At 38.9% G+C, this 25,238-nt stretch overlaps 3 protein-coding genes across 7 annotated transcripts in view; 1 reads left to right on the forward strand and 2 right to left on the reverse strand.

Annotated features, from left to right (window-relative positions):
* Positions 1–25,238, reverse strand: part of LOC132543290 (uncharacterized) — a 50,016-nt gene that overhangs the window by 23,976 nt on the left and 802 nt on the right. For 2 of the 5 annotated variants that reach the window (XM_060206774.1, XM_060206775.1), the window contains exons 1-2: positions 7,067–7,091; positions 616–707 (exon numbers count right to left, since the gene is read on the reverse strand). The exons of 1 other annotated variant lie outside the window; for it this stretch is intronic. The gene's annotated coding sequence lies outside the window, so the exon portion shown is untranslated. Of the gene's footprint in view, positions 1–615; positions 708–7,066; positions 7,111–25,238 lie in introns of those variants that run through there. 2 more of the 5 variants (XM_060206776.1, XM_060206780.1) reach the window with 2 other exon arrangements.
* On the forward strand, positions 478–3,202 carry LOC132543311 (uncharacterized). The gene is made up of 3 exons (XM_060206799.1): positions 478–572; positions 1,708–2,521; positions 2,603–3,202. The coding sequence occupies exons 1-3, from the start codon at positions 478–480 to the stop codon at positions 3,200–3,202; spliced, it is 1,509 nt and encodes a 502-aa protein (XP_060062782.1).
* On the reverse strand, positions 21,840–23,565 carry LOC132543312 (uncharacterized). Its single transcript, XM_060206800.1, has 2 exons — positions 23,508–23,565; positions 21,840–22,951 (listed from the first exon to the last, which is right to left on the reverse strand). The coding sequence occupies exons 1-2, from the start codon at positions 23,563–23,565 to the stop codon at positions 21,840–21,842; spliced, it is 1,170 nt and encodes a 389-aa protein (XP_060062783.1).

A 25,238-nucleotide genomic window follows, 5' to 3' on the forward strand; every position in this document is an offset into this window, starting at 1 on the left:
AAATTAGACAACTTACATTTTTATTTAGGGTGGAACAAGCGCGTGCAGCCGGCGGAAACTCGGCATGTCTGATGAAGACATAGCTATCACGTAATGAAATTAAGAGTGAGAAATGGACGGTTGAAGGTCTGCAGGCTTCCAACAAGGTTATGATTAATGTTAATCTGGACATCTGACGTGGTCGCATCGTTATTTAAACCAACATTTGTTAGTGGAAATGTTAACTGTTATATTTTGAGGTGACTTGAACCAAAACAAAATATTTCCAATTGGAGAAATCAGGTATATAATGACAATGGCTTTCACTCTCAAAACTGAAAGTACAATTGAATATTCGAAATTTAATGGGAGAGACCGTTATAAACGATCGGGAACCGTCGGCATTTTCCGTAAACGAGAAAATGTAATTTAATGTTATATAGTAAGCATTACGATTTATCCTTATTACTTCATGACCCTGATTGGGGTATGGTCAAAATGTCGGGAGCACGACCATTGTCAGGCGTAAACGTCTACCAATTCAATCATCTGTGTGCTGTGGATCTGAGTGCTTTCATAGATCGCTATGCCGAGTAAAATTTTCACATATATCAATGCTTTAATCGAATGGCTTACCCAAACATGCGCGTTGATAAATCAAAGCCCGAGGAAGGTCTGTGGGTTAGGTATAGAATAACTTCTCTGCCGTTATTTGGCTCTGTTTCCGCCTACAGAGAAATAAACCAAAATAGATTGTCAATATGGTGCTGTTAGCTTATTCATTACTGATATGAGAGAAGGAAATAACACCAGGGTTTTCTTTAAATGATTTCGACAGAACACGTTTGTTATGAGTCTGAGTAATAGATATTCTAACTCAAAGAAACGATTTCCTACCAAAGAAAAATATAATAAACAACAGAAGGATTTCTCAGAGTCGATAATGTTAGCTCGGAATCAAAAATGATAATCTTAGTTCTTCCAGATGTGATGACTGCGCAAAGATTAAGAACGACCTCTGTACTTGTGTCTGTGTAATAAAGAACAGAACTAATTTATTTATTCTAAACGAACCATCTGTTTGCATAAAGTTAATCCAAGCAAATCTCGCACGGCTCACCTAGCTCGTTAATTAGATATTCAGTTGGGAGTTAAATTTAACAATCAACTTAGTTAAATTTTGACTAATTCACTTTCAAATGCCAAAATTTTAAATAGGAAATTGGTAAATGGTTGCCGTTTCCAATTATAAAGTCGAGATGCTACTAAATCAAAGGATGCAAGCTCATTATTCTGCATGTTGAACATTTTAAAAAGAAACGCGCATGCATAAAATGAGTACATCCGCTCCATACAAATACCAAATTTGGGCAATTAATATTTCCCTCTGGACCTGTCCCGGTGATGTTTCTATCATTTAAGACAACATCAAATCAAAATAAGACTTCCAGCACAGACGGTCGATTAAAGGTCTCACATTTTGGCACCATAGAAATCGTTGACGGAGCCGAAACAAGCTCCCGGGGCGAGACACTGGCAGACATGTCGCGACACCTAGTGAGCTTACCGCTGATAAAACCCTTGTATTCTGACGTGTGAAAAACAAATACGACAAATCACAAAATTACAGCATAATGTTAAATCTGTGGTCCTTTTCGTTGACATGGAAATTAAAGACATTGTAATGCGGATGAAGTAGCCAAAATCTTATTGTCTCATCACACAAAGCGGGTCGTCTCATCATACAAAGCTGATCGTCTCATCACAGAAAGCGAGTAGTATCATTACACAAGAGTCGTCTCATCATTCAAAGCGGGTCGTCTCATCATTCAAAGCGGGTCGTCTCATCACACAAAGCGGATCGTCTCATCACAGAAAGCGGGTCGAGTCGTCTCATCACAGAAAGCGGGTCGTCTCATCACAGAAAGCGGGTCGTCTCATCACACAAAGCGGGCCGTCTCATCACAGAAAGCGGGTCGTCTCATCACAGAGAGCGAGTCGTCTCATCACAGAAAGCGGGTCGTCTCATCACACAAAGCGGGTCGTCTCATCACTGAAAGCGGGTCGTCTCATCACACAAAGCGGGTTGTATCATCACAGAAAGCGGGTCGTCTCATCACTGAAAGCGGGTCGTCTCATCACAGAAAGCGAGTCGTCTCATCACAGAAAGCGGGTCGTCTCATCACACAAAGCGGGTCGTCTCATCACTGAAAGCGGGTCGTCTCATCACACAAAGCGGGTTGTATCATCACACAAAGCGGGCCGTCTCATCACAGAAAGCGGGTCGTCTCATCACAGAGAGCGTCTCATCACAGAAAGCGGGTCGTCTCATCACACAAAGCGGGTCGTCTCATCACTGAAAGCGGGTCGTCTCATCACACAAAGCGGGTTGTATCATCACAGAAAGCGGGTCGTCTCATCACTGAAAGCGGGTCGTCTCATCACAGAAAGCGGGTCGTCTCATCACAGAGAGCGAGTCGTCTCATCACAGAAAGCGGGTCGTCTCATCACAGAGAGCGAGTCGTCTCATCACAGAAAGCAGGTCGTCTCATCACACAAAGCGGGTCGTCTCATCACAGAAAGCGGGTCGTCTCATCACTGAAAGCGGGTCGTCTCATCACAGAAAGCGGGTCGTCTCATCACAGAGAGCGAGTCGTCTCATCACAGAAAGCGGGTCGTCTCATCACAGAGAGCGAGTCTACTCATCACAGAAAGCAGGTCGTCTCATCACACAAAGCGGGTCGTCTCATCACTGAAAGCGGGTCGTCTCATCACAGAAAGCGGGTCGTCTCATCACACAAAGCGGGTCGTCTCATCACAGAAAGCGGGTCGTCTCATCACAGAAAGCGGGTCGTCTCATCACACAAAACGGGTTGTATCATCACACAAAGCGGGTCGTCTCATCACAGAAAGCGAGTCGTCTCATCACAGAAAGCGGGTCGTCTCATCACACAAAGCGGGTCGTCTCATCACAGAAAGCGAGTCGTCTCATCACAGAAAGCGGGTCGTCTCATCACAGAAAGCGGGTCGTCTCATCACACAAAACGGGTCGTCTCATCACAGAAAGCGAGTCGTCTCATCACACAAAGCGAGTCGTCTCGTCTCATCACACAAAGCGGGTCGTCTCATCACAGAAAGCGAGTCGTCTCATCACAGAGAGCGAGTCGTCTCATCACAGAAAGCGAGTCGTCTCATCAAAGCATACTGCCTAATATTTGATTAAATATTCGTGATTTTATTACATCATCTTTATCTCGGCGGTATTTTAAATGTAAGTTACGGAATAAATGAAATAAATCATAACAAAATATGCTTTGTCCAATGACATCCATGCAATAGTTGAAACACTGATCAATGTAGTTTTCTGTTTTGCTGTATGATCTAACTCATCCTCGCTTTCAATCACCTTAGTACCATTATATCATAACAGAGAAATCATTTGATAAAAAAAAGAAATTTATCAAAAATTTAAATCGAATCATCTTTGAACTACGCTTTTCTCAGACATATGAAAGACACCAAAATGACATATTGTATACATTATCGCCAAAAAAAGTAAAACCAATGTTTACGTGACGCTGCAGCATGTCAGTACAAACGATCAATTGCATCACTTTGCATTTATTTCATTATTTTTGTAGAAATTGAGTTCTAATGCCAAAAAACTTCACCAATAGAAAACTGTTTCTAATACGTTTCCTGACAAGATAACAGCTAGGTTGCTATGTAAGAGTTGTAACATGCTGTGTAAATTGTTGACGTCACAGCAAACGGAGGTAAAACCACGTAAAGCTACGTCATACGCGTTTGCAAGGTGAATTATTTCTGTCTTTCACTGTTTCGTCCGTTCGTCAAAATGACGATATTGAACACTTCTTAATATCTCTCTTTTTGACGAAAAATGTTACTCCTTCTTTCTCTCCGACTTTCCATTCCCAAACGGTCATTGATTGTCGGTTAAAAAAAACCCCAAAATTGTAATCACGTTAATGTCCTGTCGTAACAATACGTAACATTCATTCAAGAAAAAATAGCATACAGCGTCACTTCTCCTTTTGTGAAAAATCTTATATTCTCTGGTATCGAATATCATCCCAGTATTTGGTTGTCTAATTCAGCTTATTTTAAATCTTCGTCATTTCACCCCTCAATAACAAAACAACGAGACATATAACACAACTCAGCCACCGTAATATACAATTATACATACACTAGTCGGTGCTCTATTGATATCAGACGTAATTTGCATAGCGTGATGAATGTAAAACTAGAATAAAACAAAAATTGAAAGCTTACAAAACATAGTCAGCAGGCCTGATTTATTCATTTTTGCCAATCATATTTTTCTTTTCTTACATACCTGTATGCCTGTATCGAACACAATTTCATTCACATTAAGAGAAAAAATCAATAAGCCATTTTCAACATGGACCATTCTCTGAAAATATTGTACCATAAACATGTAAAAGAGTGCTTAAAGCATACGGTAAGTGTTCAACAGTTTTGATTGTCACGTCAACCATAGAAGACTGTATATTTGAAGAAGAAATCAATTAATATTCATTGTAAATTAATCCTTAGAATATTACTGTTGTTAACTTCAAGCTGGTTTCTAATGGCATCCATGTCTGATTTTCGATGACGTCATTTTATGACGTAAATATTCTTTTTATCGTCATCATTATTTCTGCTTTTATTCACTCTTCAAAAATATCGAAAAACTTCAACTCAAAGTCAAGAATGTTTACGGTATTCATTATTATACTCAATGCGGCATCAAAAATGACGTTAGTTAATTAACCAGAAATACTCATTTAAGAGTAAAAAGACATACATCCAACCTCGTTGAAACTACGAAAAACAGTCTAATTTATCACAAACCTAATACTTTCTGCAGAGCAAATAAATCCATTTTATGACATTCCTTGGGTATGTTTCTACCGCGATGTAGACTTAAATTCACGTCCATGTACTTGGCCTCCGATGTTAGTACGACTCAAACTTTATTTCTCCAACAGTCAGATTATTTTCTGTTTGTACTTCATCGCTATGTTGACTGAATGGTTTGACAAAGTTCCATTTGGACAAAGATACAATATAACTATGTGAAATACATTACATTTCAAGTGCGTTTTTTTTTCGGGAAAAACACCTAGACTGGATTGTCGGTCGTAATATTTCTGCTCTCTGCTAGTCTTCGCTTCGAAAACACAACGAGCGCAGTCTAGCGGAGAAAAGATATTCTAAGGCATTTAACCCAGTCTAGAAACCCACCTTTGTCTTCTTGTTGTTGTGGTAACAACTACGGACTTCGGCGGACGTCACTTTGAACGTTGGGTTTAATGGTCAAGAAGACATTGGTATGTACAGAGCGGACCGGATTACATAGATATTGCGGTTTTAATTATTTCATGTCTTTTTTCGGAAATTGGAAACTGTATTTTGGAAGAATATGCCTGTTATGATGGAAATATGATTTTCAGCTCCAGGCGTGACTGTAATTAAGAGTCACAGGATGCAGAATGCATTTACTTCACTTACATGATATTGACAGGCAAACGACAACATCTGTATCGATCTGGGTGATATCTTATTTCTCGTGAGATCGTCTTCTTTGTGAGAGACTGTTGAAGAGCCTCTGGACAAAAGCTCACATTATTTACAACCAAATACGGAGCATTACAGGAGGGTTATCCATGCCAGCCATGTATGTTACTCGGCGCCTCATGTCAAGAGATATCACAAAGTCGAGTCAGATCGTCTCTCCCTCCCTATAACAAACTGTTAAACGGCTGCCAGGTGACTGACGTCGGCGTGTTACCCCTCCCGTTCCAGTGACTCTCCAGGACATAAAACGACACGATCAATATGCATGGCCCGCCTAGTACATGCAGGCTGTTGGAAATTATTGCCAATTTCTATTTCACGTTTTGCAAATCAGCTAAAAAAAAGTTGACCTGGGATCGAACTTTGTTACGTAATGACCAGAGACGATGGCATTTTATGGTGTACTTCGCTGCTTTGGCTAGGTTAATGTTACACGGAACTGCAATGTTATGTTTTGAAGTTTGGACCGTCAGAGGTCAGACATGATGACGTCATAGTCGTGGGAATACATGGCCTTAGCAATGTTATGTCTATCATGTTCTAAATATAGTCTTGAGTGACAGTTTGACAAAATACTACAGCTTAACACACAATACGCGTACAGATCTCTCCTTCTCATTTATTTACATTATAGAAGACAATTTATTGAAAGCAATTACAAAAGATTGGTCACGTAGGGCAAGAGGTCACCCAGATGACATTGAAACCAAAGACACAACCGTGCACATTTTCATCAAACATCTTCCCTGATAACCACCGGGTTATTCTGACCACTGGCTCGTGATCAACTTCCATCATCTAAACCCGCCATCCTTCTTCATTTCCACAAGGACACGAACGCGATATAAACAGTGAGGCACGGCTGATCAAATGACCTTGGATCTACGGTATTCTCCTACTTGCCAAGATGTCTTTTTATACTCATGACAAGAATATCTTTCTTAATGTACAAACCAATGGTGGGGAAAGAGGGGTCGGAGGGGAGAGGTTGGGGTGGGGTGTACTCTTTATGATTTAATGCCATCGCTCACGTTGTCGATGTGATAACGTTATTTTTGCTTGAACTAAATACACGCACGACGGATGTCAGAAGTCGAAATCAGAATACGTTTTACATCCCCTCCCTCCTCTGTTTAATGTTCATGCAGACAGACAGACAGACAGATTGAGATAGAGAGAGGGAGAGAGAGGAAGAGAGATGCGTGAAGAAAGGTTTCATCTCCTTCCACAACCATGACAATTCTGACGAGAGTTGTACTATGAGTAAAAAAGGTACACAATGTACAATGTAACTTCAGTCATTTTAAATTAGAAAATGTCGACAAAAATTACGTTACGATAATTGAAAAGCTGGGAGTTGTTTACAACACAGCGGATTGCAATGTGTAACGTATCTGTATTCGATATAGACAGGCGAAACATGTTACGTTAATTGAAATGGTGCAATGCAGGTACAATATGTATGCAATTATGTACTTACAGTTATCAAATTAGGACTGTTCTCAGGCAGATGTTCCGTACAACTCAGCCCACTCCAGACAGATGGCGTAAACTCTGTATAACGGATCCAGGACCCATTAAAGAAAAAAAACCAAAAAACAAAAAAACGACGCCATTTTACATGCCTTCTATTTATCGGTAATGTGGGGTTTGTTTACATGACGGTTACGTAACGGCTATGTCGGATGGTGTTTAGCCCGGGGCTTGCAAAACCACAGGCATCACAGTACACGGTAATTTACATATATTACAATTCATCGCGAGGATGTGGGAAAGGAGTAAAATTAACACCAACGATAGCGGCATCACTATTGACGGTGAGAGGTGACAGAAGACATCCTAACACCTTGTAAAGGGCGACCTTAATTTGTTCCTTTCATTAAAAAAACTCGCGTTGGTTTATTTCTTTAACTTATTAAAACTTTGTGTCATTTTATACGGGAGAAACATTTTTATTGTTAACATACCAAATATTGAAATCGTAATTTTTTTCATTTTTTTAGAAAACTCCTGCTGAGAATAAAAAAAAATAACAAAATTATTAAAAACATATCTATGGGCATATTTTCAACAAATCAATTCATTAAAACACAATTTAGGTTGCTCTTTTTGGTCTTATTTGTTTCTTTAAATTTTGAATATCAAAAACAGGTTTTACCAATAACTGATGGGTACTTGGCAAGCTTGCAGACAGAAATTGATAGCAGGCTAGACTTTGTCGGCCTCATGGTCATTAAAGCACTTTATTTTGACACAATCCACATCATGTATATATGAAGATCACATGGTCCATTATTCAAATCGCATGTGCCTTAGTAAACCACGTTAAGAACTTTCGTATATGATTGACACACGTAAATATTAATGTGCTTTATTTTTCTTCCTTTGTTCTGTATAATAGCGATATCCAATCCTGCGAGATTTTGGGTATCAATGTCGCAACGATGAATAAAACATTAATGTGACGTTGATGCCAAAACATTCTCCTTAAGGATAACGGTGCCGGCAAATATATATCAAGCACGTCCCATAACTAAATATGAAACAGTCAATATTTGCCCTGTAAGACTAAATCATTACCCCGGGTGCCTCATCATATTTCTTTTCCGAAACAATATTCATGTTTTCAAAATGAATTTTCGTCCATAAAACAGGCAAAATGTGAAATTACTATGGTTTAAATGTATTGCATCATATTAAAGTGACGTGTCTCATCTCAGTCAATGGCTGAGACTGAAACAGATCTGGTACCTAATTAGTATTTTGAAAATGAAGATAATGATTTCACTATGATTTGATGCCAGTGGTTATATTTCGCTTATTCACTACTAAATTAATGTATTAATTATCGTGCCTGCCCGACCACGTGATTTTTCCCCGGGTACTTCTGTTTTCTCCCACAATAAGTCCCCTCGGGCGCTCCCATCCGGGCCAACAAGAGTGATTAATAATAAACTAACAGACTTAGAGCCAAAGGAACGAGATCGAATAATCTTAGCCGTCAGATCATTAAGTTCACCAATACATAGCTTGTACAATGTTTGTCTTCTTGGTAAAATACAACACATAAAATACAAATAACATATTTCTTACGTACTTACGATCTTCATCTGTATCATATTGGCGTAATGTATAAAATGATATCTTATGAAGAAATTTACACCCAAAGTGATAATAAACTCAATAGTATGAAAAAATTCAAAGTCTGAAAATAACGTAGCATGAGCTGACTTATTGTACATGTATTCATAATCGGGTATCGTCTTAACGACGAAAGTCAGTGTTCTGACGGCGTGAGGGGGCGACCTGAATCCCTTACACAGGGTGGAACCATCTGTAGCGGTGATAGTGTGAGTAAGTTATTTTTAGAAGACGGCTCCGTTGTCTAAAAACTCTAGCAGTCTGAAACATGCTGCCCTGAAATGCAAAGGAAGAAATGGAGGCCTACATAGATTGGGTTTAAGTTAGGATGATTTTGAAGTCCGTCAAATGCCTTAAAAATTGTATAACCCATCACTATCCCCAATCCCTGGATCGGCGTTAGCACGCCTGCACTTTTTCGAAAAGCCACACAGGGATCTTTATAGGGAGTCTGAAGTTGGTTCCCTGTCAATAGTTCTGTGAAAGAAAATCGGAGCTGGGAACCAGACCCTAGTTCCGTTTAATTAGAGTTTGAGTGAGAGTTCTGTATAAGACCTATTTCTTTTCAAAAGTTGTAGTAGTCTTCATTTCTATCTAAAAGTTGGTGGGTTCCAGTCCTGTCCCGAATTAATATGTATATTGGACCTTTGGTTTTGTCAACATATACCTTTTCCTTAAAAGGAACTCTGGTCTGGTTCTCAGTTCCGCTTTTGTTAAACTTCAGGCTCACATCATGACGTGTGGGTCTTCTACGCAAGTAAAACTAAAGTAAATTGCGCCAGAGTATTTGCATAATCAAAATGATTAATTCCATGTTAAGATATAAGTTACAAAGTATGCCTAGTTAGAACTTAAAATATTCTCTAAATGAATAAAAGCTACATTCTGGCATCACTGTCTGTAGTTATAACTTGATGCCGTCAAGTGAAATAGGAAACAGGGTGAATCACAATGGTACGTTCATATAAGGGAGATAACTCTTACATGAAATTATTTTTCCCATTCTCGCACAAATATGATAATTTATAATAAGTCTCTGATTTTAATTATAAGTCTTGTCTTTATCTTGAAGAGCTTCGCTGAAAAGTCGGTACAGGATTGAAAACAAAAAATCACGTGTATTGGAATTTGTCTAAATCCTGTACCGACAAGAGAAACCATAATTCGGAACAAGTTGATATCTCATGCTAAGATAATCAGTATATATATTTCAGAGCAAGCCGGTATACAGCGTGAGTGGCTTGGTTCTTTGTTGCTGTGAAGGTCATTCATGACCCGTGGAATCTGACATTCTGTGTAGTTCGATCCACTTCGACGTTTACGTGTTTATAATCATAGCAAGCTATATTAATTTGTTAATTTACAAGCAATGGATATTGATTTTTAGTCAACTTACACAGAAAATAAATATCTTGAACTTTTGCTTTCCATATTCAACATCAAAAACCAACAAACATTCTACATAATTACGTACGCATGGTTAGTTTACACTCCATTATCCTACCAGTAAACAGCTTATTTAGATGAAAATAATTCGTGACATTTCTCCTTTTTCCCGAAACCCAACAAAGTTTCCGTGAGGTAGAAAAAAGTTATCGATATATTTAAGTTAATTATTGCCAGGTAACTAAAGACAAGAGCGATACCTTTGACAGTGAAAACTACATTAAATAACTGATAAAAACACACAACCCTTTTTAGGTGTTATCAGAAGGTTACACCGTTAAAGTCGGCACGCTTATATACTAGCTGTGCTTATCTTCAGTTAAAGCCGATGCTGACGTTGTCTACATTTCAATTGGAGAAACTTGATGTGTAATTAGTCGTTATGTCATTTTTATCGTTCCCAAACGTCGAGCCAATTTAGTGGAGTTTTCACATTCCCCTGAGCTTCATTCAGTCTGCCGCGGGAGACTGAGAAATATTCCGGCAACATATAATAGATATAGCATTTCTCCTTCCGCTGACTACACTCCCTTCCTCACTGAAACTCAAATATCAAGGTATAGGATATGGAATTTGTATGCTGGTTTTTTTTGTATACCTATCAAGTTATGATGAATGACATTTAAATTCGCTCCTTAATTTTGAAAACGGATGGCCAGAAGCGTCAATTATATACATCCGGTGCTTCCTACAGCATTGGAATGAGACCGGAAAAGGTAAGGTTTTAAAAGTTTGGGTACCTAAGCCTGTACTTGTTCAATTTGCTATCTTTATATAGAATGCAGAGCATCTTTGAGTTTTTGATATTGAAAGAAATATAAAAACAATTTGAATTTAAAAGTATATTCAACATTTATCACTGACCTCTTCTCCAGCTGAACAACACATATACATTATTATGGCAAAAACCCTAAGATACCGTAGTGTATATCTATCATACGTGACTAGCCGTTGTTTTTATCAATTTAGACCAAAATGGAGTCAGCGACCTTGTTAAATTCAATAATTTGTCGTGTTCTGTAACCATACCTTATCAGTAACAGACATCTGCAGTATAGATAAGACAAATTTTTGATTAAAAACCATGTCCTAATTCAATTTATTCTGTATAATTCTATCACACAAATAAGATTTATAATATTAATCAGTGTTACAACACCAATGTTGGAAGGGAATCTGGTCGATTATCCCGACCTTGGGAGGCGTTTCACGAACCTCTTCGGTATTCACACAAACCTACCAGTATCTAGGTAAAACCTCTCCGGTTTTTGACAGCCGGTGATTTTAATTTCTCTGTGGAGCTATATCGCTACAAAATTACAAAACAACATTCATTTCTACAGAAGGAACTAATTTGCAATGAGCAGACTATTTTTTGACATCATACCAGCACGACTTAGAATATGAAACGCAGCCAGTAACCATCTCCAGCATGAATATATAGCACTGCGAGGTTAAACAGGACCATGTGATAGTTACTTAATTATGTTCACAATAGGGTTTCTCGTTTACACCGGTTGTCATCATTCAGATGTGATGCGGTCCAAAGTTTTACAAAATGTCCACATGGACTTATCCTCTTGAACTGTTTTTTTAAATTTCAGGGCCTCGGCACTACATAGCAAATTTCACTATCACTAAGTTTTCTATGGTTGTGATACACATCTAACGCATCACCCTAGTCCCTTCATTCGTCTAGAGTGATTTGGAAGTTGGATTTCCTGATAGTGGTTGGTGACTACCTCACTGACAACATACGGAAAGTCCGTCGCATGCGAAAAGGGTAAAGTGTATTGGCCAAGGTCATAACCATGTCTGCAATGATGGGAAATCCATTAGCTACGAGTAGGGAAAATCGGACACCTCAGATATCCATCTCAGGTCACTTAAACCCACGCTCGAACCGAGTTATCGGGGGTCGGAGTACCTTAGTCACTAATAGCCTCTAGGGTCATAAGACACAGTCAACGTTGACTAGGGGCATGAAACACAACCAGGATGGAATCCTAGTCACAACGTTCGATTGGGGAAAAACGTCCAACACGGTACATATGTACCTTTCGTCATTAAGTTCGACTAGGGGCGTGAAACACGACCAACCTGGTATATTAGTCACGAAGTTCGACTAGGGGCGTGAAACACGACCAACCTGGTATATTAGTCACTAAGTTCGACTTGAGATTTCCTCAAGCCCAGATTTTCCTCGGCTAATATCTCCTTGAAAATATCTTGTATAAAAATTCTTCAAGGAATTTCAGGACATCCTAGCCGAGGACTTCCTCCTGTTCCTTGAGAAAATTTTATACAAGCCGTTTTTGAGGAGATATCAGCAGAGGAAAATCTCGACTTGAGGAAATCTTAAGTTGAGATGTTTTATACAAGTAGGGCCTGGTATATTAGTCACGAAGTTCGACTAGGGGCGTGAAACACGACCAACCTGGTATACTAGTCACGAAGTTCGACTAGGGCGTGAAACACGACCAACCTGGTATATTAGTCACGAAGTTTAACTAGGGACCAAATCTATCTGTTATAATCTTGTGAATTCCAGACTATTTATGTGTTTACAGTCAAATGCATAGTACAGGACCGACTTCCGGTCCTGGCACAACAGGCTGAACAGGAAACAAATACACGTAAACTTGTCAAATATTACGTAAGATCTACGAATCACCAGACCATTTCCGAGAGCCCCCGTTCTGTAATGCCGACTGCCAGTCGGACTGATGATATTTTTGCACTCCTATACGTCAATACCAGAATGAGTTCAGTGTGTCGTTCATATAAAAATTCGAAGAGTACAAAGCATATTTCCGACAATCTTATCGGAAACATTCGTTTAACTTGAAATACGTGTGGACCAATAAAACACTGGAAACACATTTGCGTAAATATCACAAACAACATAGCAGTGAGAAAGTGATTATTGTTGACTAAGTCCTAAATTGAATTTTTGTCACTTTTTCATGATGGAATTACACACATCTTTTATCGTTGGTTATATAAGCTTTGGTCGATTCTATGATTTATAAACATCTGCATTGTGATAAAGTGATCCTGTGCTTGAGTCTGGATATCTGAATATAGGTATGAAACATGCAATACAAAGCCATGCATTGAAATTGATTTCATTATTTCGGTTGTGATATTTTACCATCATTACATGTAAAATACAATTTACTTCTCCAGTTAGTCTTTATTTTAACAGCTTTTTCTCGTTTGAGCACAATTGTTACATACATGTTGGCAATCTATTCTACTCAGGCCAATCAGCAGATTCTGTAATGGCTGCTCTACACGATCTACCTCAACTTGTTACACTCCGAATCAATAGTATAAAACACCCTCTGGAATTGATTAATTCCCTAGATAATATTTATTTCATTGCCAATATTTAACGCATTTTCCACTTCTTCACCTCAAATCATTATCTGCTCACGTTGGGTTGTCCTAAATCCCCTGTAAATATTTTCACCAGTTACTTCCCCTTTTCTTTAGCCTTTTCTCTTCGCCCCACCAATGGGACGCTGCCCTTTTTATCCTTGAATCTTCACTACAACGGTGTGTAATGACCCCTACAAGTCACATTTAAATCCAATTTTGTAGCAATTAGTTGTTGTAGTGATCGATAAATGATCACCGCAGACTTTTTAGTGATAGTTTCGTATGTTTATTAGTCACCACAGGCTATTTTGCGGTAGTTTCGTATGTTTATTGGTCACGAGACCATTTAGCGGTAGTTTCGTAAAACATCGATCGTTGTCTGGACTGACTGTTGTTTTTTACAGTACCAGAATTCCAAGAGGAGCTAAAGGTCAAAAGGATGGTTTCGGAATCACAAGCAGAAAGTTACATACTCTCCAAGAGTACGCAAAACATGGTACAATGTACTAAGATGAATTACAGGCTTGTGGAAATTTATGAATGGGTTAATTTGCAATACCAATTTGTGCTAAGACGCACAACAGCCTTAGTTTAGCGTGCTAATATATTCACTTCGGAAATGTTTCGGCCAAGGCCATTGACCAATTAACCACTACAACACGTACTGAAGATATTAAGCCTCTTAACACGGTGACTTCAGAAAAGATTCAGTCGTCTCCAAGGGAAACATCCAACAACGGAAGCATTGGAATGGACATATTGGAATTAATTGACCTGGAATAGGAGGACCAAACGCCGCTGACGTACTCATTGGAGGTTTTTCCGGCAAAACCGATTAAAATCACTTTGGGAGTTCCTGTGTGTACTTGTACCCTCGCGCAATTTGACTCATACTAAAGTGCATACCGAATGTTTATCGGGTCTGCTATTGGTTAATAAAGCGGATTCTATAAAATGTTAATTAGGTTTTAGTTACGGATTGGGGATGGATTTATGCGCCTGAATACTCAGTCGTTGTCCTTACATGCTATATGGCCATTTTATATATACTAGTGTAATCACAGCTACATTTATCATAAGTGTTTCTTATCAAAATTACGAAGTTGCGGAAATTCCGGTACACGGAATTGGTAAGGGGCCCACAGGGCCTGTATCGCTCAACTGGATCTGAAAGCCCAGCAATGTTATACATGCCTAGAGGTTGGGTATTTCAAATCTTTCAAAATTGAGTGGTGTGTTAGCTACAACAGTAGAAGGTTGAGTGGTGTGTTAACTACAACAGTAGAAGGTTGAGTGGTGTGTTAACTACAACAGTAGAAGTTTGAGTGGTGTGTTTACTACAACAGTAGAATGTTGAGTGGTGTGTTTACTACAACAGTAGAAGTTTGAGTGGTGTGTTAACTACAACAGTAGAAGTTTGAGTGGTGTGTTTACTACAACAGTAGAAGTTTGAGTGGTGTGTTAACTACAACAGTAGAAGTTTGAGTGGTGTGTTTACTACAACAGTAGAAGGTTGAGTGGTGTGTTTACTACAACAGTAGAAGTTTGAGTGGTGTGTTAACTACAACAGTAGAAGGTTGAGTGGTGTGTTTACTACAACAGTAGAAGTTTGAGTGGTGTGTTAACTACAACAGTAGAAGTTTGAGTGGTATGTTAACTACAACAGTAGAAGGTTGAGTGGTGTGTTAACTACAACAGTAGAAGTTTGAGTGGTGTGTTAACTACAACAGTAGAAGGTTGAAGGTGTGAGTAAAAGGTGTGTGTTACTACAACAGTAGAAGTTTGAGTGGTGTGTTAACTACAACAGTAGAAGTTTGAGTGGTATGTTAACTACAACAGTAGAAGGTTGAGTGGTGTGTTAACTACAACAGTAGAAGGTTGAGTAATGTGTTAACTACAACAGTAGAAGGTTGAGTGGTGTGTTAACTACAACAGTAAAAGGTTGAGTAATGTGTTAACTACAACAGTAGAAGTTTGAGTGGTGTGTTAACTACAACAGTAGAAGTTTGAGTGGTGTGTTTACTACAAAAGTAGAAGTTTAAGTGGTATGTTAACTACAACAGTAGAAGGTTGAGTAATGTGTTAGCTACAACAGTAGAAGTTTGAGTGGTGTGTTAACTACAAAAGTGAAAGTTTGAGTGGTGTGTTTACTACAACAGTGGAAGGTTGAGTGGTGTGTTTACTACAACAGTAGAAGTTTGAGTGGTGTGTTTACTACAACAGTAGAAGTTTGAGTGTTGAAGTTTGAGTGGTGTGTTAACTACAACAGTAGAAGTTTGAGTGGTGTGTTTACTACAACAGTAGAAGTTTGAGTGGTGTGTTTACTACAAAAGTAGAAGTTTGAGTGGTGTGGTGTGTTAACTACAACAGTAGAAGTTTGAGTGGTGTGTTTACTACAACAGTAGAAGTTTGAGTGGTGTGTTTACTACAACAGTAGAAGGTTGAGTGGTGTGTTTACTACAACAGTAGAAGTTTGAGTGGTGTGTTTACTACAACAGTAGAAGGTTGAGTGGTGTGTTAACTACAACAGTAGAAGGTTGAGTGGTGTGTTAACTACAACAGTGGAAGGTTGAGTGGTGTGTTAACTACAACAGTAGAAGTTTGAGTGGTGTGTTAACTACAACAGTAGAAGTTTGAGTGGTGTGTTAACTACAACAGTAGAAGTTTGAGTGGTGTGTTTACTACAACAGTAGAAGTTTGAGAAGTGTGTTAACTACAACAGTAGAAGGTTGAGTAATGTGTTGCTACAACAGTAGAAGGTTGAGTGGTGTGTTAACTACAACAGTAGAAGTTGAGTAATGTGTTAGCTACAACAGTAGAAGTTTAAGTGGTGTGTTAACTACAACAGTAAAAGGTTGTTAATATGTTAACTACAACAGTAGAAGGTTGAGTAATGTGTTAGTACAACAGTAGAAGTTTAAGTGGTGTGTCAACTACAACAGTAAAGGGTTGAGTAATGTGTTAACTACAACAGTAGAAGTTTGAGTGGTGTGTTAACTACAACAGTAGAAGTTTGAGTGGTATGTTAACTACAACAGTAGAAGGTTGAGTAATGTGTTAACTACAACAGTAGAAGGTTGAGTGGTGTGTTAACTACAAAAGTAGAAGTTTGAGTGGTGTGTTTACTACAACAGTAGAAGGTTGAGTGGTGTGTTTACTACAACAGTAGAAGTTTGAGTGGTGTGTTAACTACAACAGTAGAAGGTTGACTTACTTGTCAACTACAACAGTAGAAGGTTGAGTAATGTGTTAACTACAACAGTAGAAGTTTGAGTGGTGTGTTTACTACAACAGTAGAAGGTTGAGTGGTGTGTTTACTCCAACAGTAGAAGTTTGAGTGATGTGTTTACTACAACAGTAGAAGTTTGAGTGGTGTGTTAACTACAACAGTAGAAGGTTGAGTGGTGTGTTTACTACAACAGTAGAAGTTTGAGTGGTGTGTTAACTAGAAGTTTGAGTGGTGTGTTAACTACAACAGTAGAAGGTTGAGTAATGTGTTATCTACAACAGTAGAAGTTTGAGTGGTGTGTTTACTACAACAGTAGAAGTTTGAGTGGTGTGTTTACTACAACAGTAGAAGTTTGAGTGGTGTGTTAACTACAACAGTAGAAGTTTGAGTGGTGTGTTAACTACAACAGTAGAAGTTTGAGTGGTGTGTTTACTACAACAGTAGAATGTTGAGTGGTGTGTTAACTACAACAGTAGAAGTTTGAGTGGTGTGTTAACTACAACAGTGGAAGTTTGAGTGGTGTGTTTACTATAACAGTAGAAGGTTGAGTGGTGTGTTAACTACAACAGTAGAAGGTTGAGTGGTGTGTTTACTACAAAAGTGAAAGTTTGAGTGGTGTGTTTACTACAACAGTAGAAGGTTGAGTGGTGTGTTTACTACAACAGTAGAAGTTTGAGTGGTGTGTTAGCTACAACAGTAGAAGTTTGAGTGGTGTGTTAACTACAACAGTAGAAGGTTGAGTGGTGTGTTAGCTACAACAGTAGAAGTTTGAGTGGTGTGTTTACTACAACAGTAGAAGGTTGAGTGGTGTGTTTACTACAACAGTAGAAGTGGTGTGTTTACTACAACAGTAGAAGTTTGTGTATTAGCTACAACAGTAGAAGGTTGAGTGGTGTGTTAACTACAACAGTAGAAGGTTGAGTGGTGTGTTAACTACAACAGTAGAAGTTTGAGTGGTGCGTTTACTACAACAGTAGAAGGTTGAGTGGTGTGTTTACTACAACAGTAGAAGTTTGAGTGGTGTGTTAACTACAACAGTAGAAGTTTGAGTGGTATATTAACTACAACAGTAGAAGGTTGAGTAATGTGTTAGCTACAACAGTAGAAGTTTGAGTGGTGTGTTAACTACAACAGTAGAAGTTTGAGTGGTGTGTTAACTACAACAGTAGAAGTTTGAGTGGTGTGTTTACTACAACAGTAGAAGTTTGAGTGGTGTGTTAGCTACAACAGTAGAAGGTTGAGTGGTGTGTTAACTACAACAGTAGAAGGTTGAGTAATGTGTTAGCTACAACAGTAGAAGGTTGAGTGGTGTGTTAACTACAACAGTAGAAGGTTGAGTAATGTGTTAGCTACAACAGTAGAAGTTTAAGTGGTGTGTTAACTACAACAGTAAAAGGTTGAGTAATATGTTAACTACAACAGTAGAAGGTTGAGTAATGTGTTAGCTACAACAGTAGAAGTTTAAGTGGTGTGTCAACTACAACAGTAAAGGGTTGAGTAATGTGTTAACTACAACAGTAGAAGTTTGAGTGGTGTGTTAACTACAACAGTAGAAGTTTGAGTGGTATGTTAACTACAACAGTAGAAGGTTGAGTAATGTGTTAACTACAACAGTAGAAGGTTGAGTGGTGTGTTAACTACAAAAGTAGAAGTTTGAGTGGTGTGTTTACTACAACAGTAGAAGGTTGAGTGGTGTGTTTACTACAACAGTAGAAGTTTGAGTGGTGTGTTAACTACAACAGTAGAAGGTTGACTTACTTGTCAACTACAACAGTAGAAGGTTGAGTAATGTGTTAACTACAACAGTAGAAGTTTGAGTGGTGTGTTTACTACAACAGTAGAAGGTTGAGTGGTGTGTTTACTCCAACAGTAGAAGTTTGAGTGATGTGTTTACTACAACAGTAGAAGTTTGAGTGGTGTGTTAACTACAACAGTAGAAGGTTGAGTGGTGTGTTTACTACAACAGTAGAAGTTTGAGTGGTGTGTTTACTACAAAAGTAGAAGTTTGAGTGGTATGTTAACTACAACAGTAGAAGGTTGAGTAATGTGTTAGCTACAACAGTAGAAGTTTGAGTGGTGTGTTTACTACAACAGTAGAAGTTTGAGTGGTGTGTTTACTACAACAGTAGAAGTTTGAGTGGTGTGTTAACTACAACAGTAGAAGTTTGAGTGGTGTGTTAACTACAACAGTAGAAGTTTGAGTGGTGTGTTTACTACAACAGTAGAAGTTTGAGTGGTGTGTTTACTACAACAGTAGAAGTTTGAGTGGTGTGTTTACTACAACAGTAGAAGTTTGAGTGGTGTGTTAACTACAACAGTAGAAGTTTGAGTGGTGTGTTAACTACAACAGTAGAAGTTTGAGTGGTGTGTTTACTACAACAGTAGAATGTTGAGTGGTGTGTTAACTACAACAGTAGAAGTTTGAGTGGTGTGTTAACTACAACAGTAGAAGTTTGAGTGGTGTGTTAACTACAACAGTAGAAGTTTGAGTGGTGTGTTTACTACAACAGTAGAATGTTGAGTGGTGTGTTAACTACAACAGTAGAAGTTTGAGTGGTGTGTTTACTACAACAGTGGAAGTTTGAGTGGTGTGTTTACTACAACAGTAGAAGGTTGAGTGGTGTGTTAACTACAACAGTAGAAGGTTGAGTGGTGTGTTTACTACAAAAGTGAAAGTTTGAGTGGTGTGTTTACTACAACAGTAGAAGGTTGAGTGGTGTGTTTACTACAACAGTAGAAGTTTGAGTGGTGTGTTAGCTACAACAGTAGAAGTTTGAGTGGTGTGTTAACTACAACAGTAGAAGGTTGAGTAATGTGTTAGCTACAACAGTAGAAGTTTGAGTGGTGTGTTTACTACAACAGTAGAAGGTTGAGTGGTGTGTTTACTACAACAGTAGAAGTTTGAGTGGTGTGTTTACTACAACAGTAGAAGTTTGAGTGGTATATTAGCTACAACAGTAGAAGGTTGAGTGGTGTGTTAACTACAACAGTAGAAGGTTGAGTGGTGTGTTAACTACAACAGTAGAAGTTTGAGTGGTGCGTTTACTACAACAGTAGAAGGTTGAGTGGTGTGTTTACTACAACAGTAGAAGTTTGAGTGGTGTGTTAACTACAACAGTAGAAGTTTGAGTGGTATATTAACTACAACAGTAGAAGGTTGAGTAATGTGTTAGCTACAACAGTAGAAGTTTGAGTGGTGTGTTAACTACAACAGTAGAAGTTTGAGTGGTGTGTTAACTACAACAGTAGAAGTTTGAGTGGTATATTAACTACAACAGTAGAAGGTTGAGTAATGTGTTAGCTACAACAGTAGAAGTTTGAGTGGTGTGTTAACTACAACAGTAGAAGGTTGAGTAATGTGTTAGCTACAACAGTAGAAGTTTGAGTGGTGTGTTAACTACAACAGTAAAAGGTTTAGTGTGATTTTTTATAATAAAGTACTGAAAGAATCATTCAACTGGAGTTTGAGTGAGGTGTTTAAAAAGAGAGGTTGAGTTGATATTCTGTTGGAGGTTTGAGTTGGATGTTAAAAAGGAAGATACAGCGGGGACTTTGTTGGAGGTTTGAGTTGGGTGTTGAAACTAAGATTTAGTGGGGACTTTGTTGAAGGTTTGAGTTGTGTGTTAAAAGTAAGATTTAGTGGGGACTTTGTTGGAGGTTTGAGTTGTGTGTTAAAAGTAAGATTTAGTGGGGACTTTGTTGGAGGTTTGAGTTGGGTGTTAAAAGTAAGATTTAGTGGGGACTTTGTTGGAGGTTTGAGTTGGGTGTTAAAAGTAAGATTTAGTGGGGACTTTGTTGGAGGTTTGAGTTGGGTGTTAAAAGTAAGATTTAGTGGGGACTTTGTTGGAGGTTTGAGTTGGGTGTTAAAAGTAAGATTTAGTGGGGACTTTGTTGGAGGTTTGAGTTGGGTGTTAAAAGTAAGATTTAGTGGGGACTTTGTTGGAGGTTTGAGTTGGGTGTTAAAAGTAAGATTTAGTGGGGACTTTGTTGGAGGTTTGAGATGGGTGTTAAAAGTAAGATTTAGTGGGGACTTTGTTGGAGGTTTGAGTTGGGTGTTAAAAGTAAGATTTAGTGGGGACTTTGTTGGAGGTTTGAGTTGGGTGTTAAAAGTAAGATTTAGTGGGGACTTGGAGGTTTGTTGGAGGTTTGAGTTGGGTGTTAAAAGTAAGATTTAGTGGGGACTTTGTTGGAGGTTTGAGTTGGGTGTTAAAAGTAAGATTTAGTGGGGACTTTGTTGGAGGTTTGAGTTGGGTGTTAAAAGTAAGATTTAGTGGGGACTTTGTTGGAGGTTTGAGTTGGGTGTTAAAAGTAAGATTTAGTGGGGACTTTGTTGGAGGTTTGAGTTGGGTGTTAAAAGTAAGATTTAGTGGGGACTTTGTTGGAGGTTTGAGTTGGGTGTTAAAAGTAAGATTTAGTGGGGACTTTGTTGGAGGTTTGAGTTGGGTGTTAAAAGTAAGATTTAGTGGGGACTTTGTTGGAGGTTTGAGTTGGGTGTTAAAAGTAAGATTTAGTGGGGACTTTGTTGGAGGTTTGAGTTGGGTGTTAAAAGTAAGATTTAGTGGGGACTTTGTTGGAGGTTTGAGTTGGGTGTTAAAAAGAAGATTTAGTGGGGACTTTGTTGGAGGTTTGAGTTGGGTGTTAAAAGTAAGATTTAGTGGGGACTTTGTTGGAGGTTTGAGTTGGGTGTTAAAAGTAAGATTTAGTGGGGACTTTGTTGGAGGTTTGAGTTGGGTGTTAAAAGTAAGATTTAGTGGGGACTTTGTTGGAGGTTTGAGTTGGGTGTTAAAAAAGAAGACTTTGTTGGAGGTTTGAGTTGGGTGGGACTTTGTTGGAGGTTTGAGTTGGGTGTTAAAAGTAAGATTTAGTGGGGACTTTGTTGGAGGTTTGAGTTGGGTGTTAAAAGTAAGATTTAGTGGGGACTTTGTTGGAGGTTTGAGTTGGGTGTTAAAAGTAAGATTTAGTGGGGACTTTGTTGGAGGTTTGAGTTGGGTGTTAAAAGTAAGATTTAGTGGGGACTTTGTTGGAGGTTTGAGTTGGGTGTTAAAAATAAGATTTAGTGGGACTTTGTTGGAGGTTTGAGTTGGGTGTTGAAAGTAAGATTTAGTGGGGACTTTGTTGGAGGTTTGAGTTGGGTGTTAAAAGTAAGATTTAGTGGGGACTTTGTTGGAGGTTTGAGTTGGGTGTTAAAAGTAAGATTTAGTGGGGACTTTGTTGGAGGTTTGAGTTGGGTGTTAAAAAGAAGATTTAGTGGGGACTTTGTTGGAGGTTTGAGTTGGGTGTTAAAAGTAAGATTTAGTGGGGACTTTGTTGGAGGTTTGAGTTGGGTGTTAAAAGTAAGATTTAGTGGGGACTTTGTTGGAGGTTTGAGTTGGGTGTTAAAAAGAAGATTTAGTGGGGACTTTGTTGGAGGTTTGAGTTGGGTGTTAAAAAGAAGATTTAGTGGGGACTTTGTTGGAGGTTTGAGTTGGGTGTTAAAAGTAAGATTTAGTGGGGACTTTGTTGGAGGTTTTAGTGGGGACTTTGTTGGAGGTTTGAGTTGGGTGTTGAAACTAAGATTTAGTGGGGACTTTGTTGGAGGTTTGAGTTGGGTGTTAAAAGTAAGATTTAGTGGGGACTTTGTTGGAGGTTTGAGTTGGGTGTTAAAAGTAAGATTTAGTGGGGACTTTGTTGGAGGTTTGAGTTGGGTGTTAAAAGTAAGATTTAGTGGGGACTTTGTTGGAGGTTTGAGTTGTGTGTTAAAAGTAAGATTTAGTGGGGACTTTGTTGGAGGTTTGAGTTGGGTGTTAAAAGTAAGATTTAGTGGGGACTTTGTTGGAGGTTTGAGTTGTGTGTTAAAAAGAAGATTTAGTGGGGACTTTGTTGGAGGTTTGAGTTGGGTGTTAAAAGTAAGATTTAGTGGGGACTTTGTTGGAGGTTTGAGTTGGGTGTTAAAAGTAAGATTTAGTGGGGACTTTGTTGGAGGTTTGAGTTGGGTGTTAAAAGTAAGATTTAGTGGGGACTTTGTTGGAGGTTTGAGTTGTGTGTTAAAAGTAAGATTTAGTGGGGACTCTGTTGGAGGTTTGAGTTGGGTGTTAAAAGTAAGATTTAGTGGGAATTTTGTTGGAGGTTTGAGTTGGGTGTTGAAACTCAGATTTAGTGGGAATTTTGTTGGAGGTTTAAAATGAGCTAATATGTGGTGAAATAGTGAAAGCAACCTTATTTATGAAGGCTGAACGTTGTAAAAGTTTATATGCATGAAAATTTAGATGGAACTTCACTCCAGAATTGGAAGTAGACTTTACCGAATGTTCCCATTGATGGGAACTTGCTTGTGGAATACACAAACCTTCTTAATAGTGTAACTTACATCACATATAATCAACAAAACATACATTTTGTTCACCCAGTTAAAAACAAAACGTCGGAATGTGCCCTCACCCGGGAATTGGCTCACGTTAATAAAACAACTGTCTACAGCATGATACTCTCTCCCAGTAATATCACGTGACAAGAGCTGCAGTGATTCTAAAATCAAATATCTTTGCGTTAATTCAATTCCTCCCCTTTGCCCTTATGCATTGAAGGAAGTGAGTTTTACAATTGGATTATTGCTGTGTGGTTTTGTTACGTACCATAAAGCATTGTGTATTGCTGAGAATGCATCCTACTGTGGTCACATTCATTGTACAATACCTTAAACAAATCAACACTTAAAATCGCTACACCACAAGACGACCCTGACCTTTCTTTGGCAGGAACACTGCAGAAAAGAGTTGTGACCTAGGTTTCAATTTGTACATGTAGACAATCAAGATGGCAGCTGCACGTACAATTTGTCACGGTGTACATGTATGTGACTAATGTGTATATGTAACGGGAGATATAACAGGGAGGGAAACAACACGACTGATGTGTCGCGTGATGTGACGAGTGTGTTTAACGACTGCTGTGACGAGTGTGTTTAACGACTGATGTGACGAGTGTTTTAACGACTGATGTGACGAGTGTGTTTAACGACTAATGTGACGAGTGTTTTAACGACTGATGTGACGAGTGTGTTTAACGACTGATGTGACGAGTGTCTTAACGACTGATGTGACGAGTGTGTTTAACGACTGATGTGGCGAGTGTGTTTAACGGCTGATGTGACGAGTGTGTTTAACGGCTGATGTGATGAGTGTGTTTAACGGCTTATGTGACGTGTGTGTTTAATGACTGATGTGACGTGTGATGGTGAAAACTGATGTGACGAGTGTGTTTAACGACTGATGTGACGTGTGATGGTGACAACTGATGTGACGAGTGTGTTTAACAACTGATGTGACGTGTGATGGTGACAACTGATGTGACGAGTGTGTTTAATGACTGATGTGACGAGTGTGTGTGACAACCGATGTGACGAGTGTGTTTAATGACTGATGTGACGAGTGTGTGTGACAACTGATGTGACGTGTGATGGTGAAAACTGATGTGACGAGTGTGTTTAATGACTAATATGACGAGTGTGTTTAACGACTGATGTGACGTGTGATGGTGACAACTGATGTGACGAGTGTGTTTAACGACTGATGTGACGTGTGATGGTAACAACTGATGTGACGAGTGTGTTTAACGACTGATGTGACGTGTGATGGTGACAACTGATGTGACGAGTGTGTTTAATGACTGATGTGAAGAGTGTGTGTGACAACTGATGTGACGAGTGTGCTTAACGACTGATGCGACGAGTGTGTTTAACGGCTGATGTGACGAGTGTGTTTAACGACTGATGTGACGAGTGTGTTTAACGACTGATGTGACGTGTGATGGTGACAACTGATGTGACGAGTGTGCTTAACGACTGATGCGACGAGTGTGTTTAATGACTAATGTGACGAGTGTGTTTAACGACTGATGTGACGTGTGATGGTGACAACTGATGTGACGAGTGTGTTTAACGACTGATGTGACGTGTGTTGGTAACAACTGATGTGACGAGTGTGATTAACGACTGATGTGACGTGTGATGGTGACAACTGATGTGACGAGTGTGTTTAACGACTGATGTGACGAGTGTGTTTAACGGCTGATGTGACGAGTGTGTTTAACGACTGATGTGACGAGTGTGTTTAACGACTGATGTGACGAGTGTGTTTAACGACTGATGTGACGTGTGATGGTGACAACTGATGTGACGAGTGTGTTTAATGACTGATGCGACGAGTGTGTGTGACAACTGATGTGACGAGTGTTTTTAATGACTGATGTGACGTGTGATCGTGACAACTGATGTGACGAGTGTATATGACGATGGATTTGTTTGACGAAAAATGTGACCAGTTTTGATAATAGATTGAGCATATTTTACCACTTTAGACGTACCTTTGTGGGATTCCCGACGATGGAGTTCTAACTTATATTTTTTCGGGATATTAGTACTGTGCTGTCGTCTTCAAAGCTGAAGTACAAGACACAATTTTCACGCACTTATTCC

Source organism: Ylistrum balloti, unplaced genomic scaffold (genome assembly GCF_031769215.1).
Source record: "Ylistrum balloti isolate Yb309-2 unplaced genomic scaffold, AGI_CSIRO_Ybal_v1 Utg369752, whole genome shotgun sequence".
In the NCBI taxonomy this organism is placed as follows: Eukaryota; Metazoa; Mollusca; class Bivalvia; order Pectinida; family Pectinidae; genus Ylistrum; species Ylistrum balloti.